A 19,263-nucleotide genomic window follows, 5' to 3' on the forward strand; every position below is an offset into this window, starting at 1 on the left:
GGACCCCAGGACTTGCGGCCAGTCAGTGCTGAAGGCTGCTCACCTCTAAAGTGCCTCTCTTGCTGGGGTTAAGAATGAGAAATTTCTTAAGCAGGTTTTCACAGTCCGTGGACATGTAGAACGGAATACGGTATTTTCCCCTCAGCACCCGCTCCCGTAGCTCCTGTGGTTAGAAAACGTAAATCACCCCAAGAACAAGGGAAGAAACTAATATCCAGGACCCTGAGAGCTGAACACCGGCTAGGCAGACATCACTGAAACCTGGCAGAAAGCCTGGGCCGAGGCACCTCGCCAGAGAGGCAATGAGGCCAAGCACCCTTGTGCCCACTGCACTGCCAGTCCAAGGCCTGCCATTCAGATGCTCTGGGGGGCGAACACACACAATATTCCCATCTCTTGAGATGGAATCAAGGCTCCTGATTCCTATGTGTGGAAGACCTTTGAACTGTGGCTACCTTAGAGGGCCCTTCTCTGAAGTTCTGGCTTGGGGGAAATGTAGGTAGGTGGAAAAGGCGAGAGATGAGGGATAAGACCAGAGGCTGAGAGAAAATGAAAAGTGACAAAAGTGATCTACGCCTGTACATCACTCCACCTTGAGGTTCTGTCCATCAAAAGGCAGAGATCCGCTGACCAGTGTGTAGAGGATGACGCCCAGGCTCCACACATCCACCTCGGGTCCATCATATTTTTTGCCCTGGAAGAGTTCTGGGGCAGCATAAGGGGGACTGCCACAGAAGGTATCCAGTTTGTTCCCAAAGGTGAATTCGTTGCTGAAGCCAAAGTCTGCAATCTTGATGTTCATATCTGCATCCAAGAGCAGGTTTTCTGCCTGGGAGGTGAGATGGAAAATGTCAGGACACGAAGCAGACCACACTGAGGACTGCGCAGCAGGAGCTGAGGGGAAGGGAGAAGCAGCGGAAGTCATCTCCACTCTCAGGACTTTCTTCACCAACTCCAGGGCAGGCCTGCAGACAGCACCAGCAGGAGGAAGGCATGCAGGCCACCCCTCACATGGGCAGCCAAGACAGAGCTGGGAGCCACAGGCCTTGAGACCCTGGGAGCAGCACAAAACTTCAGGGTCGGCCAGGCCTAGAATTCACAGTCAGGTCATGTTTGTGAGGACTCAGCGGCCGGGGGGATCAAGGTAGTCTCAAACTCAGGTACCCTGGTAACAGATGGTGCGCGTGTGTGCATGCCTGCCAAGCAGCTGTGACAGGGCTGTGGAACACTTGCTTTCCCTCGGGCAGCTGCCAGCCGCCTCAAGGACCAGGAGCGCCCGCAGTGCTGCTGTCATGCCTGGAAGCTCAGAAGGACAGAGCCCCTGCTGCCGCTGCAAAGTGGAGCTGAGTCCAGCACAAGGCCTCTGTCAGAGGCAGTCCTGGGGGCTTCTCTCAGTGTCCTGAATACGCAGGACCTGATGCACTGACAGTGATTGCAGCGAAGAAAGAGGGGAGCACCCAGCCCTACTCCAAGGCACAGGAGAGGGGAACGTGCCTCACCTTTAGGTCTCTGTGAACAATGAACTTCTGGTGACAGTACTGCACAGCAGACACTATCTGAAAGGAAGGAAGACGCGTCAATCCAGGGGTGACTGAGGGTGGGCCCAAGGGGCTGGTGGAGGCCACTTACAGCTGGCAGTGGTGGGTCCACACCCCTGGGGAGAGGCACACCCACCTGGCGGAATTTGGCTCGAGCCTCTTTCTCTTTCATCCTGCCATGAGCCACTAGGTAGTCAAACACCTCTCCTGAAAGAGATGGGCGGGAGCACAGTGAGAGCCAACAGGGGCTGGGAGAGGCGGGGCGCAACAGGAAGGGGCAGTTCCACACCTACCGCCGCTGGCGTACTCCATAACCAGGTAGAGCGTCTTCTCGGTCTCGATCACTTCAAATAACTTAACTATAAGAGAGAAGGTCAAGTCTGGGATCAGACAGGGAGCAGAGGCACATGCTAAGCCTGGCACGTCCAGGGCATCCTAGGGGTAGACGTCCCCACTCTCAATCCCCCTCCTTGGGACGAGCTCCTCATACCAGCCAAGCCACTAAGACCAGCCGGATGTGCCAGGGGTAAAGCTGGGTTTTAAGCTGAGCCTCCCAGAGGTTCCCCTGACAACCTGGAGGCCTGAAGGCAATGCTGCTGGGGAAGAACTATGGTGCCAGGGGAGACTTGCTAAGGAGGAAGAAAAGCCTGAGAGCCGCTTCTCACCTATGTTGGGATGATTCAAAACCTTCATTATTCTCACTTCCCGGAAGAGCTAGAAAAGAAAGCCAGGGGGTCATGCTTGCTCGCTTGCTCCCCTCAGATCCCTCCAAACAGAGCCCATGCTAGGAATTTCCCCCAGAAACAAACAAAAAACCCCCAATAACAACAACAAAAATAAAACCAAAGCCAGGCAAAGGAGAAAGAAACAGGGCAGTGGTCACAATGATGTGGCCCTCCCACAGCTAGGAGGCAGGGGTGGACGAAGGCTGGGCTCTGCTAACCTGCCCCTGTAGGTTGCCTCCGAATCAGAGGAGCCAGTTCTGCATCTGCCGAAACCCAGCCTCAGGAGAGCAGCTGGGTCTGGCTGGGTGCCTCTGCAGGGGACTGTGAGCCAGTGCAAGTGAATACTCAGCACAGCGCTCCTTCCCCAGTTCAGTGACCACACACGCCCCAGCAGGCCCAGTGACGGGGCGGAGCGCTGAGGGGCCCGTCATCTTCTGGCTTGCAGAAGTCAGAGGACCTGCTCTGGGGGATAGGCCTTTCTCTCCTGGGCCTCTGGGGTGGTGACAGAAGAAGCCACTCCTATATATAGCTGATGCCAATTTTAATCAAATCCACCTCCACACACTCACGCTCTCTTTGTGAAACAAAATCAGGGGCTCCAAACCATACATTTCCATGAAGAAAGATGACAGAAATGAACTCCTTCCTCCCTGCGGGGGCCAGAGAATTGGAGGTGGGGTTTCTGGTAACTTCTAGGCTTCACCACTTGCACAAAGAACAGAACCGGTTGTTTTTTGTTTTACAATTTGGGGTAGGGGTTGTCTGGAGCCCTAACCCATGATACAATTTACAGAATAAAGTGAACATTAACTAGAAAGGAAAAAAAGCAACTGCCTTTTTCTAGTCTTTAGGAACCTGAACCTTACCAGCTCTCTCTTGGTTAGGGTCCAGGTTTTTCTTGCTTCCTTCTCAGGTCCAACAGTTATTACAAATGAAGAAGAAAAGAATCCTAGACTTCCCTCAGGGGCAGTAACGGGGAGCAGCACTGTAATGGGGCCCCGAGCCAGCAGCCAGGATTCTTCCCCTGAGGGCACCCTCTTGGCCTGGAAGTGGCAATCTCCTGGGAGAGACTGGAGTTTCCTGGGCTTGCTCAGAACCCTGAGGAGCTACCTTCTTTGATGTTCATCCTTAGAGAGCACTGCTAAGATGAAATTTAAAGGATGATTTGGGAGCTGGGCGGTGGCGAACGCTTGTAGTCCCAGTTACTCCCGAGGCTGAGGCAGGAGGATGGCAAGTTTAAAGCCAGTCTCAGCAACTTGGTGAGGCCCTACGCAACTTAGTGAGACCCTGTCTCAAACACAACCAAAATCAAAACCAAAACCAAACAAAACCAAAAACAATGATTTGGGAACTGGGGACGGTGGTGCACACCTATAATCCCAGTGACCTGGGAGACTGACATGCAGAAGGGTTCCAAGTTTGAAGTCAGCCTCAGCTATATGGTGAGACTGTGTCTCCAAACAAAACAAAACAAAACAAAAAAAATAGGGCTAGGGATGTGGCTCAGGGGTGAAGGGCCCTTGGCTTCAATCTCCAGTGCCCAATAAAACAAACAAACAGCTGTCCTCCTCCTTCCCTTCCCTCCACAACAAGCAGGGAAGCCCTGGAGAGGACAGCAGTGTTTCCTCCGAGCCAAACCCTTCAGGGGACCCAGGGGAACACCGTGACTCCAGCTGTCAGCTTGTGGGGAACTCGCGCCATCCCCACAGTGCCAGAAGCCTGCCCTCCAAAACCGTCGCGGCCCCAGTCCTGAGCCTCCCCGTACTCTTCTCGTGGCGGCGTCCTCCTGCACGACTCAACTACCACAATGTGCTCGTGAAAGGAAAACGCCACTGGCCACAGATGAAAAGAACCAGGTCTTGGTCAGAAAAACCGAGTCAGGGTCAGCTACAGAGGGCCCAAGGGAGGCTTCACAGATCTAAATAGGGACAGCTTCTATGGAGCCAGAGAGGAGCCTCCTCCTCCAAACTGCTGGAACCCAGGAAAGGGAGAGGCAGTTCCAGCTCTATAGCAACCAGTCACTGGCAAGCTGTCCCCCTCTGCAAATGAAAGTCTCCCTTTCTTTTCTTCTACCACACTTCTAAAGTTTCCTGGGTAGAGGGTTTGTGTTCTTGCCCCGGGGGTGGGGCGGAGGGGGGATTCCCCATCACCTATGACTTCAGTTTCCCACCATTAAATGAGAAAGAACAGTTCAACCTTCTCTAGCAAAAACCATGTGCAAATCACCAATGAGCCTAGAAGCGAGAAGGAAAATTGGTCAGAGACTCAGAACTGAAGTTCAACTTCTAAAACCTCTAGGCTTCCATATTCACTATCTGAAATGGAGCTGGCAGAGAACGCAGTGCCGGGTTCTCTGCCTCTTCATCCTGTCCTTCTAGAGCCAGTGCCCGGGATTACTCCAGGTCTTGGAGTAGCTTGCATGTGTTTCTAGTAATGCTATAAACATGTGTTTCTGCATAGGACTGGCCATAGGCCAGAAGATAACAAGATGTAGGAAGTAGGTCAGACAGGTAGACCCAGTGGCTGGAGAGAGGCAAGGAGACTTCAAAAGAGCCAGTGCCTGAAGTCAGGAGGCCCACCCAGGAGATCCAAGCAAAGCCCTAAAGAGAGCAGAGCCACATGGAGTGGATGGGCACAGAGGAATGGCCAGAGAATTTAAAGTAGAAATCCAAATGGAGTCAGTAGATGACTGAGGCCTGAGAGAAGCCTGCAAAGGGACAGGAGGAGCTGGGTGCTTACTTTTTGGAGGCTGGAGGAATTCAATTGAGTCTTGTCAATGATCTTCACAGCTACCTGAATGTGAGACAAAAAAGTCCAAGATCACTTCTTCAACCAGGCTAAACCCAGGACTTGGTTTTACTTCCTCCTTTGTATTTCCTGCTCCTTTTTATCCCACAGTTCTTAGCACCCCAGTCAGGCCTCATTTCAGCCTGATAAACAAGATGCTGACTGCCACTGCAGTCCCCCCACTACCTGTGGAGTGTTCCCAGGAGCTGCTGCCACACCCTAGCCCAGCGCTCACCTAGCCCAGCGCTCACCTCTTTCCCAGTCAGAATGTGCCGAGCCAACTTCACTTTGGCGAAGTTACCCTTGCCAATGGTCTTGAGGAGCCTGTAGTTACCAATATGGGGCTGCTCATCAGCAGAGGTGGCTGAGTTGCGGCCCCGCAGCATGTTGGACTTACTGCTGGGCTTGGAATCAAGGTGTCCCAAGGTGGGCTGCAGGTAGAAACAGACATACCTTTACACACTGCTCTTCCGGTTCCCTAGACCCCTGCCCCCAGTTCTCTGCAAGAGATTGAAGAGGTTGGGGTGCAGGGGCAGGCTCCAAGGGCTGACAGGCATGCAAAGAATCATAAGGTGGGGAGAAAGGGAGGAGGGGTGGACATGACAGCCAGCCTTCACCCCAGAAGGGCACAGCACAAGGTGCAGCACCAAGATCCCACAGGCTCCACCGCCTCTCGGGGCCTTGAGGCCCCAGGAGTAGCCCAGCAGTCGCCCTGCCTCAGGAGGATCTGGCCTCCAACTGTCCTGCTCACACGGGAAGATGCTGCATCTCAGAGTCACAAGTCCCGCACCGTCAGAACTGCTTCAAAGCCCTACTGCCACCCACACCTTTACGGTGCCCTTCACTGTTACCACTTTGCATTGATTTTTTGTGGCTCCTGGTGAGAATGGGAACCCACGAGGGCCAGCAGATATCCTTTCCTCACTGATAGATCCCAGCACCCAGACGGACCGGACTATGGTTGATGCTCAATGAATCCTCGCACAACAAAGGCACAGAATGACTGGGTCGAAGCATGGTGACAGAAGTTACAACTGGCTCTGGACACATTTATGACATAATACAATACTATAATATAATATAAAACAGCTCATGGTCCAGCCAGACACCGTGGTGCACGCCTGTAGTCCCAGCGACTCAGGAGGCTGAGGCAGGAAGATGGTAAGTTGAGGCCAGTCTCAGCAACTTACTGAGGCCCTAAGCAACTTAGGGAGCCCCTGTCTCAAAATAAAAAGGGCTGGGAATGTGGATACTCAGTGGTTAAGCACCTCTGGGTTCAATCCTCCAAAAATAAATAAATAAAAGGAAAAAAGAAAGAGTCTGGCCTAATTCCTGCTTTGAGCCCTGATTCACCTGGTGCCAGAGCCTCATTTCAGAACCATTTGGAACTACCTTAGAAACTTCAAAGAGACTGAGGGTAATGGGGTTATCAGAGAAGTATGAGTCAAGGTTCTTCCTTTCATGGCCCCTCCTGGTTCCAAGTGAAGCCCTTAAAACCACAGAAAAAAAAATATGACTTGCTGTAACCCAGGGAACTGCAGGAAACTTGCTGGCTCTAGAGATGTTTCTCAGGCAGAAAAAGGACAAGTACCCTGATTCTGACTCTCCCTGCTTGCCAGTCTGTCAATAGAGGGCCTCTGCATACTAGATGTGGGGTGCTCTTCCCCAGCCCTTGGGATCCCCCTGCTTCAGTCTTCCCAGTTGCTGGGATTATGAGCCTGCACCACCGCACACAGCATGTGGGCTATTTTTTTGAGCTGTTTGACCAGATCCCAGAAGCTCCTTGGAGGAAAAAAGACCCTATACACATGGCAGACTGTGAAGCAGGGGCTCTTGACATTCCAGAAGAGTCCCTTTAGGCCTCCATGGCCCTTCAGCGCATGTCCTCTCTGCTACAAGTTCCCCCTGAAGCCCACCTAGTCCTTTCTGTCTGGCTGTCCAGTTGCAGACTTCTCTGGTCTACTGTTCTCCCCATAACCTAAGTCTTGACTCTGGCCCTCAGACAACTTTTGTTGGATAACCAGGTTTTCAAATACCTGCTTTTCTCCCTTACTAAGGAACTCTAGGGCACATACGCCTTGGAGAGAAGGGTAGCTCTAGGCCCTGCTGGTCTCAAGTGGGGTGTTTCCTTTGATGGGCTCTCAGCGCATCCAGCAGGTCTGAAGGCCTGGGTCTCCAGGGCCTACCATTTCTCAGCCCCATCCTCCTTGACAAGCTGCTGGACTTTCAGGGTCGCCCTGTCTCTCGCTCCCACCCCTGCCCCACCCCCGGCTGGGAGTCATCAACAGGGAAAATCTTCCTTCTGCTCCAGCTCTCACGAGAGGAAGATGGGTGGGAAAGCTTCCTTGGCAGCTTCCAATGCACCTTCTGGGTTTCTGGTTACACTGTTTTTGAGGGCACAGCCAAAGGCAGCAGGAGTCTGACAGCCTCCAAGCCGGAATCCGAAATAGGGACTTAGCATCTTCTAGGGGATGGTGCAACCCTGGGAATACAACACCCATCCTGGGCTCTGCCCTGTCCATCCCTCTTGGTGGTTCTAGCTCCGGAGCTGGACTTTGTGGCACAGCAGGACAGCAATCCCCCCAGGTTTGGCTGCACACTGAACTTCAAGGATCACCAACAACCGTAAGTGGTACTCACCATCCACCCTCTTCCTTACTGGTTAGGGTTAAGGGTGTAGACACCAGAAATAATCTGCCAGCGTTCAAATCCCAACCGCCACTTTACAGGGCGGCCCCCTTAACATGGGGCCCCTGCCATGTGTCTTTTATGCAGAAAAACATCATTTTTAGGAGGAAGGTGAGGGCCCAAGGGGTGGGGATTGGGGTGCCACCCAAAAGATAACCTAGGGGTGTTTCCACACATCCGTGAGGTAGTCTGCTGGGTGCTGAGGAGTTCCACAGACTAACAGAACCAGGTTGAAGTCCTGGTTCCCTCACTTACTAGCTTTAGTTTTCTTATGTTATAAAAAAGTAATAAAACATGCCTTATTTCTCATAGGTAGATGAGAAAATTGGATAAAATGCTTTATCCAATGCCTAATAAAGGCAACCAGTGTTACTGCCCACTAAGCCAATGTCTGGCTGTCAACAAACATCTACGTCTAAGCTGAGTACTGGTAAGCTGGCTGCAGGCCATGGGAACCTCTACCTGGGAGCGGGGTCCAGGCTGAGCACGTGCTGCCCTCCATCCCAGCCCATGTGGCCTTCATAAGACAGGAGGGAACCAGGCACTCACATGGGGTGGCTTTGAAGGGCTAGCAAGCTGGGTACCCAGCTCGGTGAGAGAAGAGGTTCCACTTGTTCAGGACCACAGGAAGCAGCACGCCCTGGGGTCTGCTTTGACTCCCTGTTCCACAGTTACTAACTCCCTTTTTGGGCCTGAGCCTCCTAACTGTTGGGATGCAAAATGCTCAGTTCTTCTCTTACCACCCCCGGCCCCCGCCATGTGTCTTTTATGCAGCAAGGTGTTTCCTATGGCAGGGATGTAGGAAGAGTCCACCAGGAGGAAGTAGAAAAAGGAGAAGATGGGAATACAGAAAGGAGTTTCCCACTGATGAGCTTCTTGCTTGGGCCAAGGCCCCAGGCGAGGCAACTTCCTTCCCTCCACTGTTGCTCTGAAGGTGAAGAGGAGGCAAAGCTGCAGGTGGCTACCATGGAGTTTCCCTTCTATGATTCAGACCAGCCCATTCATCTTGGCCCTCGGTCTCAACAACAGGGTGGCAGGCTGAGGCCTATTTGCACTTCTAGGGCAAAGAAACAGGATCTGGCTAAAGCCCTGGTCTCCCCTTCACCACCAAACTCCCTGCTCACAGTAGGATGTGCAACACCAGACATCCCAAAGCTCTGGCCTATACCTACATCATACCAAGGTGGGCCCCCAAGACTCCCAAGACTCCAGAACTAAGAGGTTCTCCCTGCAATCAGTCTGTGGAACCAAGGCAGATCCTAATCCTGCAGAAGTGAAGCCAAAACAACTTTGGGGCCTGTGATCAACAGGAGGATAGAAGGCAGGGCACTAAGGGTAAGAGAAGAGTCAGATCCACTGGGTTTGCCAGAGCCCTTCAGCTTGGGAGCTGAGAACCTGGCCTAGGCGTGTTGCCAGGCTTGCCCGGAAGAGCCTCCACCCTGAGAGGCACTGACTCAGGTAGGCAGGGCCCCCTGCGCTAATGCTAGAAGCTCCAACCAACAGTTCTCCCCTCCAGAAACCATGCTCTGGGGCTGGGCCTCAAATGTCCTGAGGTTTCCCAGGGCTGGGAAGGGGCCAGGTTGGGGGTGGGGGTGATATGCAGGTGCCCCCTAGCCAGAGGCAGACTAAGGCCAGGCACAGTGAAGAAAAGTGTCCCTTGGGCACTGGCCCGAGATCCCAGCTGGCCCTCCCTGTAGCTCGAGTGCCTCTCCGTTGCAGCTCACCTTCCTGGCCTTCATCTGCCCCAGCAGATAAAAACTCAGGGGAGATTCCTTTCCTTCCCTAGTCAAATGTCTCCTTGATGCTGGGACACCCTTCCCATGAACCTTGCCACTCACTCCATTCTAGTGCCTGCTTCCACTGGGCAATTCCTGAAACTGAAAGATCCTTATTTCCGGTAGGAGGGAGGAAAGAGGAGAGGAGAGTCTCAGAGGTAAAAAGGGGAAAACATACCCGGTTGGAGAAAGGGACAAAGAATACCAGCGACTTCCATTCAGCACAGCCCACAGCAGAACCTGTCAGGCAGCGAGGGCAAAGTACAGAGGCCGGGAAGAGCCAGGCCCAGGGCGGGGGCTGCCTGCTCAGCCAGCCACCCTTACTCAGCTGGAGCAGGCGACACCTTCCACCACCTCCTCAGTGAAAGGAGCAAAGCAGCCAGGCCGAGCGGCTCCTGCCTGGGAACCTGGACTGTGTTGCAACCGAAACCACCACTAGCAAAGAGAGAGTGGTTTGGCAAGGAGAGCAACGGGGACAAAGCCTGGGGCTTCTGGAAGACGAGGGCCTGGTGGTCGGGAAGGGTGTGCAGGTCTGGGACAGTGCTCCAGGATCCAGGTGGGAGCAGAGGGGCAGGAGGGACCGGGCAGGAAAGGAGGCAGAGAAAGGGGCGGGTTCAGATCCACTTCCTTCTCCCCTCCCCCTTCCTCCCTCCCCGGAAGTGGGCTGCCCCACCCTCCCCAAGGTGCTCTGCTGGGTAACAGCTGGAGAGGGTGAGGAGGAGACTCCCTTCAGCCAGGGCAGTCGTAAAGCCCTTATCTCACCTGCAGCAGGTGGGACCTGGGTAGGGGCAGAGCATTTTAACAAGGCCTCAAACATGGCGGGGAAGACTGTGTGACTCATATGTGCTGGCCCAGAGAGGCAGCCCTGGCTAAGGCCAGCAAACCTCGCTCAGGGTTGCAGCAGGGAGGGTGCAAACAGGAATCAGCAAGCCCCCAGGGGCAGATGGCCCTCCCACTTCCAAAAAAAACAAAAAACAAAACAAAACAAACAAACAAACAAACAAAAACCAGCACTTAACCTCAGAAAATGCTGAAGACAATTTTAGGGGTTTGAAGACCCTGTGAAGCCCCTGAAGGTCTAGGTTCAGAAGGCTTTTCCACTAACTGAGAATGACAGGTTTAATCCTAGATTATGCCCAAAGGCTGGGAACGATCCGAATGTTCTCCTAAGTCCCTTCCAACCCAGCTTCTGCAATTCTATCCTTAGGTTTCTGCTCATCTCCAAGTCTCCTCTGCCTCACCCCCCAAAAAAAAATCCTCTCCTTAGAAACCCTGAGCTTCTTCACACCTTCTGCCTGCAAAGACCCCAAGGCCAGGGCACCTGGTGAGCTCAGGGCAAGCTGGCGCTCTCTCCCCAAGAGAAGGTTCGACTTCAGACCGCTGCTCACGGTTCTTTCTGGCTATGGGATCTATCTCCTGCTCTCCCAGCACTCTAGGCTAGAGTCTTTCCCACTAAGCAGTTCCATATAATGACCTCCTGCTCCCTGGCCATAAATGGATCTGGGAAGGGCCAAATCTCCACTGGGGCTCGTGGTACCTGAGCACGCGGGGAGACCACGTCACTCAGGGGCAACCCAGAAATGCCTGCACTAAACAGGAGCCTTGATCAACAGAGTCAACCTTTCTGTCACTACCATGTACCCAGCACTTACAATTCTTGCTTTTTTTTTTCCATAAACAAACCCACAGGGTAGGTAGTGTTCCCATTTTCCATCAAGAAACTGACCCTCAGAGGTTACAAGATGTGCCCCGCGTCTCACAGAGCTGAGGCTAGAACAAAGGACTTTTGTTATCCTGTGGGCACCTGCTATTCCTTAATCGCCTTCACTAGTTTCTCCTCAACTCTTCTTGATGTTTAATTTGCTCTTTTTTACCCCCCCCCCTCCCAAAAGGTAAGACTGGCTCCTCCAGACTACCTGGAGAGGAAGACAGGAGGCTCAAGAAAGGTGCCTGGGGCAACAGGGAAAAAAAGGGTTCCACTGAGACCAGGAAGGAGTCTGGCTTTAGGGAACTCATTCAGATGGTCCCACAGCAAATCTTCCTCCTCCTACCCGTCCCCAGCAGAACCTGATCTCAGGGGAAGTCAAGGTTTGCACTGGATCCCCAATTCAGGTTGGCCTGGGACCACCTGGCCCTTCACTAACTGGCAAACTCAGAAGCCAGAGAAGGACCACACAACTTGGTTTTTTCAGTACACAGGGTTTTGCAATATGACAGAAGGATTGTTTCCTCAGTCCTATATGTGGAAGACAGTAAGGGGTTTTGTGAACTTGAGGAAGTACCGAACATTGGCTTAAAGAGAGGCTATGGAGAGGGAGGGCAGTTCCGATGAAAAGGTAATGGCTGTGGCAAACCCGTGGCTTTTCAAAGCTCCCTCACTCCTTCACTGCATCCAGGAGCCTTCCTTGCATCCTCCGATCCTGAGCAACTGTCACTCTCTATTGACAAGACTCAATGAACCAAAGCAGCAGGGTACAGTGGCACACACCTGGAATCTCAGTGACTCAGGAGGCTGAGACTGGAGGATGGCAAGTTCAAGGCCAGCCTCAGCAACTTAGTGAAACCCTGTTTCAAAATTAAAAATAAGGAGGATTGGAGATGTAGTTAAGTGGTAAAGCACACCTGGGTTCAATTCCTAGCACCAAAAAAAAAAAAAAAAAAAAAATTGGCCTCCCAAATTAACTGGGAACACCCACATTCCCTTAATATCCCACTGTAGCAGTAAGCTGGAACTATGCAAAGCTTCAAAGGAATGCTCTCTTTTCCAGGCAGGATGGAGGCCACCAGGTAAGGGACAGCAGCAGAGTCTGCAACGTAAGCCAATGATGAGGTTGCAGTTGATCCTTTTGCCCTCTTAGCCACAACCCTCACCTCCAGGTAAGGAGACCAGTGAAAGAGCAAGCCTCGCAGCCCCACAGAAGCCAGAGGCTACCTGGGAAAAGCAGGCCGGAACTGCCAAGGAATCAGAAAACAGAACTCCAGTTCATTCCCTTCATGCTGGGAAGCCACAGTGCAACTGCCCTCCTCAGTCTTGGATCTTCAGAGCCATGGAAAATGCTGGGCTCCTTTCAAAACAGCAAATCTACCGCGCACCCAGGGCGCCAGAAGATTCCAGCACCACTTCATCCCTGAGAATGTGCTCACTGCAGTCTGGTCTCTGTCTCTCCCCACGACTTCGCTCCAGCAAGACTCTGTTGAGCATCTATTTCTGCAGACAGGGGTCAGCTGCAAAGCTGAGTAGATCTGGTGCCTGCCTCTGGAACTCAGCAGAGGGGAACCACAGAGAGGACACCTGCAATCTCTACCTGCTGCTGGAGGGGAGGTGGGTTGGCAGGCAGGCGGACAGCCTGATAGGGGGCACTGCCTGGCTACTTAGTAGCCGGTTGTACCTGAGCAAGATTACTTTGTTCCTTTTATTTGGAACATGAAGATACTAGCTGTACCCATTTCCCAGGACCAAAGTCAAGGTTAAATGAGAACATCTATGTGTTTACCCACAGTGAGTGGTGCTCAGGAATGTCTCGATGTTGCCTACTACCTCAGTTCACTTCCGTTCCACATCTCAAAGGCTTCTCTGGACCCTGGGAAGAGCTGTAATCTCTAAGAACTTGTAGTGACTACAAGTACCAGTGCCACTAAGCTGATTCGCAACTGCCATGGTATTCCTCCTAGAACAAGGAAAAGTCAAATTCCTTCCATGGCTGGGCTCTCGGGCAAAGAGGACCCTTTTTCCTAACATGAAGCCCTCCTGCCAAGAGGCGAGTATGAATGAGCAGGTGCCACAATACTACACTGTTTTGTCCGAGGAGGATGAAGCTGTCCTGCCAGATCCCACCTGGGTTCTTCTTTTCCTTGGTAGTTCCTTAACTTCTTCCTCTCAAAAAAGGTCCAAGAAACAGCCGACATACCAGTACCACATGGTGCCAAGGGCTGGGGGAAGCTCATATTGCCAGCCTTGCACTTCATTCGGCTCCTCCCATACCAGTGGGTTATGGTAACCATGGAGACCAGCTAGTTCCTCCATATCACAGGAGAGCCAGCCTGCCAGCAGCCCAGGGCTCTGGGGGATGGGGGTGGTGGGGGGAGGCAGAAGGCAGCCTGCAGCCTATGGTCTGGCTCACTTCACAGGGACTGTGGGGAGTGTGTGGATTCTAACCCGTGCACCTGAGGTGCCTGGGCCTCCTGGTAACCTAACTGAGCAGGGCATATTCTCTGCACTCGGGGCTTCCACCTCCCCCCTCCCACTGCTGTGCACTGGGCAGCATATGGCACAGCAGGGGTCACTGTGAAGCTAGATGGGTAGTGGGATGCCAGTTCCATTCGCTCTGGCTGCCATGTAGGTGCACTTTCACAGGGCAGAAGTGTACTGTCTAGTACATAATGCCTTATTTTAGGTGATCCAGTTAAGCAAACCTTCTCCTTTGTTCATTCCAAATTCACATATTTTCTAGGGGTATGACTGTGTTCTCTGGACTCTCACAGCACACTACCTTTACTGTCCCCACAACTTAACTCCCTCCATCTGAAGGGTCAGAGCCAGTGTCTCACTTACCTTCATATGCCCTTAGTGCCCAACACTGCCCACACCTAGCTGGCCCAGGTTAACATACTCCCAGGCTAAACTTTTTAATCCCTAAAGTTGCTTTCTCCTGACCCCCGGGAGAAAAAGGCAAGGAAAGAAGATCAAGTTGCCACGAAGGGGCTGGGGTTGTGGCTCAGTGGTAGAGGGCTTGCTTAGCATGTGTGAGGCACTGGGTTCGATTCTCAGCACCACATATAAATAAATAAAAATGAAGGTCCACTGACAACTGAAAAAAATGTTTAAAAAATTCTTGCCATGACACCAACTCCCCTTCTTTCAAGGCACTTGTTCCTTCGAGTTGGTTGGTTACTGTCAAAGAGAGGGGAACCTTTGTCTGTCTTGTGGCCCAGAACAAATCCTAGTGCAGTATTTAATCATGTACTGATCAAATAAATGTGCATGGATGAATGAATAATAAAACATGTTAGGGTGTCTTCGTGATGGTCTCTGGAACCCACAACTGATAACCCAATCAGTGTACTTAGAGGACATTCAAGTGGACAGTGAGTCCTGTAATCCCCTTGACTAAAGATGGATGAAAGGCAGTCACTAAAGGGAACTGAGGAAAGACTCGGAATGCTGGCATAGTCGGGGATCAGCAGGGCCCACCCTACCTGCCTCCTGACTCCCCCTCAATCAAACAGGTCTTTTAGGTGCGGTGGTGCAACCTGTAATCCCAGAGATTTGGGAGGAGGTTGATGCAGTCACAAGTTCAAGGCCAGCCTCAGCAAGCTTAGTGAGACCCTGTCTCAAAATAAAAAATGAAAAGGACTGGGGATGTAGTTCAGCACTAGAGCACCCCAGGTTTCAATCTGAAACAAGATCAAGGGCCCCTCCTCATCTCACAGGGGGAACCCTCTCCTCCCATGACAACCACTGGCCTTCCCAGTTAAGATAGTTTTTCTCTCTGCCTCTCTACTTTCAGCCCCTCCACTGCTTCGCTATCAAAACCACTGTGTGTTGTTTCTAGAATGCAATGCAACTTGAACCATTCCAAAAGTTACTGATCAGGTAAGCAATCATGACAGGTAAGCGATCATGACTCGTATGAAGCTGGCTGGAGACATTTAGTTAGTCTGCCTCACGGACAGCTCTGCTTTAATGATTCCCTCTTGAACCAGTGTGCTGACTGTAAGGCCCTGTCAACCCTAAAAGGCCAAAATACTCACCAATACACACCTGCCTCCTGTCCTGCTGCACTAAACAGCATTTCTACCCTGCCCCCACCTTCCCAAACTGCCTCCAGTTACAGCAAAGAGAAGGAACTAAAAACGGCAGCTGGGGAGCTCAGTTGACTCACCCAGCATAATCATCTCCTCCCAGAATCTCCCATCTTCTCCTGGGGTTTTTGCCAACACGAAAGTAAAAAAGAAGCACGAGATCTTTAAAAAAAAAAAAAAAAAAAAACTCAGCATTTATGCAACAGTCTTTCTACCTGGCTGTATTAACCCTTTGTTCCTGTCCCGCAGATGTAGTTTCCTTATGATGCCTTTATGCTGAGGAGTGGAGCCAGTCCCAAGCTGGGAAGCAGGCCTTGCTGCTCCTGTCCACTTCCAGTGACCACTGGAAGGTGCTGAACAAGACATGTGCCTCTTTCTACTGCATCTTCCCTTGGAAGAGGAAAAAACTACTGCCTCCTACTTCTCCGAGTTCAAAAAAGTTGAAGAAAGAAGAATGCACGTCAGAAAGAACACTGGGACAAAGTTTGCTGCCCCAAAAGTCATCATGGCCAGAGGTCAGAGCACAAGTAAGAGAAAAAGCAACAGAAACCAAGGCTGTTTCCCACCACCCTGGCCTCACAACTGTCCCTGTCGGGCCAGGCTTTCAGCAGTGTGACTGCTCCACTGAGGGACCATGAAATGTCCAACTGGCTGCTCTGTCCAGGAGCAAAGCCCCACTGGGCGGCGCCCACTGGTGGGCAGAAGTGCTGTCTGCCTCCTGCAGCAGATCATGATCAACTCGTGAAGGACAGGGCCCTGCGCTGCAGGAGGAGGCTACAGGACTGTGGTTGTCAGCCGAAAGGCCATCACCAGGGAGGGCAGCCCCCAGCAACTGTCCTGGGTAGATGTCATTCGGCAGCTAACACAACTCTCTTGTGTGCTAGGTGGTGTCAGGACTACGGAGTAGAGAACACCTCCACAAGCAAATGCAAATCTGCTGCCATGCCCCCAACTTACCAGAGGTTCCCTTCTAGGGTACAGCTCAGCAGTAGAGCATCTGCCTAGCATGCACAGGCACCAGGGAAAAAAGAAAAAAGTTTCCTTCTGAAAGAACTATTTTTTCATAGAAACATCTTATCCCATGGTGTCTGTGTTTTCAGGTCAGCCCAAGACAGTCCACCATTGAATCTGAAGTGGTATGTGAATTGTACTTAAAAGTTAAGTGATACAGTAAAGGAAACAATCAAGAACGTAACCAGAGTGCCTACAGAATGGGAGAAGAATCTTTGCTACCTGTACCTCATACTGTTAATCTCCAGAATATATAAGGAACTCAAAAAATGTAATACCAAAAAAACCAAATAACCCAATTAATAAATGGGCAAAGGAACTGAACAGACACTTCACAGAAAAAGAAATACAATCGGTCAGCAAACACATGAAAAAATGTTCAACATTCCCAGAAATTAGAGAAATGCAAATTAAAACTACACTGAGATCTCATCTCACTCCAGTCAGAATGGCAATTATCAAGAATGCACGTAACAATAAATGTTGGCAAAGATGTGGTACACTCATACACTGCTGGTGGAATGCAAATTGGTGCTCTGAAAAGCAGTATGGAGATTCCTCAGAGCACTTGGGATGGAATCATCATTTGATCCAGTTATCCCTCTCCTTGGCATATACTCAAAGGATTTTAAATCAGCATACTATAATGATGTGGCCACATCAATGTTTATAGCAGCTCAATTCACAATAACTAAGCTATGGAACCAACGTAGGTGCTCTTCAACAGATGAATGGATAGAGAAAATGTGGTGTACACATATACAATGGAATACTGCTCAGTCATAAAGAATGAAATTATGATATTTGCCAGTAAATGGATGGAACTGGAGACTAAAAATATTAAGTGAAATAAGTCAATCCCCAAAAAACCAAAGTTTGCATGTTCTCTCTGACATGTAGATGCTGACTCACAATAGGAGTTTGTGTATGTGTGGAAGTTCACCAGATTGAAAGGGGGCAGTGGGGAGTGGAGGGAAGGGAGGAGGGATGGGAATAGGAAAGACAACAGAATGAAATGGACATGACTTTCTTATGTTCATATTTGAATACACGACCAGTGTAACTCCACAACATGTACAACCATAATAATGGGAAGTTATTCTCCATGTATGTATAATATGCCCAAATACATTCTACCACCATGTATAACTAAAAAGAACAAATATAGGGAAAAAAAAAAAAAAAAGCTAAGTGATAGTCCAACTTGGAACTATGGAAAATGGCTTTGTTCTCTAAGCACCCAGGGCAGCAGACACTGAGCTCCCTAACCTCCCAGCTCTGGGTGAGGACCTGAACAAGAGGGCTTCAAAGCACGTGGGTCGCTGGAGCTTGTAGTTAAGAAGGAGAGTGGCTGAGGAGGCATGAATCCAGACGCAGGTGAAGAGTGAGACTGAAGGAGAGACAGTCTAAGTGGGCACTGCCTTCCAGGAGAGAGAGGGGAGTCTGCCCTGGTGTCCCAACACATCAGGGACCAACACTTTACACAACAGGCTTGCGACAGCCTAGTGAAGCAGGGGATATGCCTCTGATCTCCGTTCCCAGTCGCCACCACTGCAGTTCAATGCTGGGCTGAGGGCAGAGGTTGCTGGATTCTGTTACTAAGTGGTCATAGCCTGGACAGGTACCTTGGTTTGCTCGTCCCATAAATGGAAGAGGGTTCATCTGTCAGCAGTGAGGCAGACTGGAAAGCCCAAGCTTTTCAGTGAGATCCAGTGCATGCCAGCTTATGGCTCTAGGCCTAGGGTGCCCCTGGAAGCCAAACACTGCTGTTCAATTAATGGCAGCAATGACAGTTTTGCTTCAGGGGCCCTAGCTCTTTGTACTTTAAGTCTAGGAGCAGAGTATAACAAACCAGATGACAGCCATCTTCTGTGTCAACTTTCTTCTTAAAAAAAATTTTTTTTTTGGTCCTGGGGATTTAACCCAGGGATGCCCCTAAGCAACACTTCCGGTCCTTTTTTGTTCTTATTTTGAGGCAGGGTTCTACTACGTTGCAGAGGCTGACTTCAATCTCACAAACCCCTTGCCTCAGTCTCCTTGGCTGTGCCACCAAACCCAGTTTAAAAGCACGTTTTCATGTTAATGCATCTTTTCAAAGTCCGCAGGAAGACAGTATGAATACACTAGTTTCCAAGAGGAGAGAATGGTTTAGAGAGGGCCAGCTCACCCCGGCCAGGGCAGCTGGCAGACTGGGTTCTGGGCTTTCTGACCTCTGTGACAGGAACATGACAACAGCACTCTTTGGTACAGATTAGCTCTGGTGCTGGTGGAAGCCCTTAGGAACTGGAACTGCTCATTTAGGTGGTGCTGGGAGGAGGGGGGCCTTACAAGAGAATGCTGGTTATTCTGAAGGAGGCCAACAGCCAAGTCTGCAGCTCCCCACCTCTGAATTCATTCCCCAAGGGCAGAGAAGAGAGGAGGGCTACAGGAAGAATGCACGTTTTGCCCATTCCCACCAAACAAAAGGGCAGCTCTAACTGGCAATAGGCCCGATGGCTTAAGTACAGCAATGGAGGGAAAACCCACCAGAACACCTCCCATCAGACCTGGGCTGGGCAGCAGGAGGCCACTGGTTCTCATTCTGTGGTCCATTTCACCAAGGACAAAGAACCCCACAGGAATAAGGGGGTCTCTACCAAGTATTGAAAACAGAAGTAAAATTTAAAAATTAGCAAATATCCAATACCACCCAAAGCACTTAGGAACAATGTGTGCGTGTACCAACTGTTCATGACATGCCGACTATTATGATGGTAATTCCATATGCTTTCCTTAATCTGTAGGTTTCCAGAAGATACAGCCTGGAAGGCTTTATCCAACACTTACCACAAATGCTCTGCATTTCTAAAAAGAGATGCATCTTCTCAAACTGGCCCAAGAGAGTTCTCTAGTCAAAGGCCAAGTTCTAGTCATCTCCTAGCATGGCTCAGACATGGG

The 19,263-nt window shown here is 51.0% G+C and overlaps 1 protein-coding gene across 8 annotated transcripts in view; it reads right to left on the reverse strand.

The window, feature by feature from the left end:
- The window catches only part of Mark2 (microtubule affinity regulating kinase 2), a 58,843-nt gene that overhangs the window by 9,576 nt on the left and 30,004 nt on the right, over window positions 1-19,263 (reverse strand). For 6 of the 8 annotated variants that reach the window (XM_047516156.1, XM_047516154.1, XM_047516150.1 and 3 more), the window contains exons 2-9: window positions 5,302-5,481; window positions 5,003-5,056; window positions 2,204-2,252; window positions 1,832-1,897; window positions 1,675-1,745; window positions 1,500-1,556; window positions 593-829; window positions 44-163 (exon numbers count right to left, since the gene is read on the reverse strand). In XM_047516156.1, the coding sequence (XP_047372112.1) occupies window positions 44-163; window positions 593-829; window positions 1,500-1,556; window positions 1,675-1,745; window positions 1,832-1,897; window positions 2,204-2,252; window positions 5,003-5,056; window positions 5,302-5,481 (834 nt within the window). Of the gene's footprint in view, window positions 1-43; window positions 164-592; window positions 830-1,499; window positions 1,557-1,674; window positions 1,746-1,831; window positions 1,898-2,203; window positions 2,253-5,002; window positions 5,057-5,301; window positions 5,482-9,691; window positions 9,843-15,395; window positions 15,478-19,263 lie in introns of those variants that run through there. The other 2 variants (XM_047516151.1, XM_047516152.1) reach the window with 2 other exon arrangements.

Source organism: Sciurus carolinensis, chromosome 11, assembly GCF_902686445.1.
Source record: "Sciurus carolinensis chromosome 11, mSciCar1.2, whole genome shotgun sequence".
Lineage (NCBI taxonomy): Eukaryota > Metazoa > Chordata > Mammalia > Rodentia > Sciuridae > Sciurus > Sciurus carolinensis.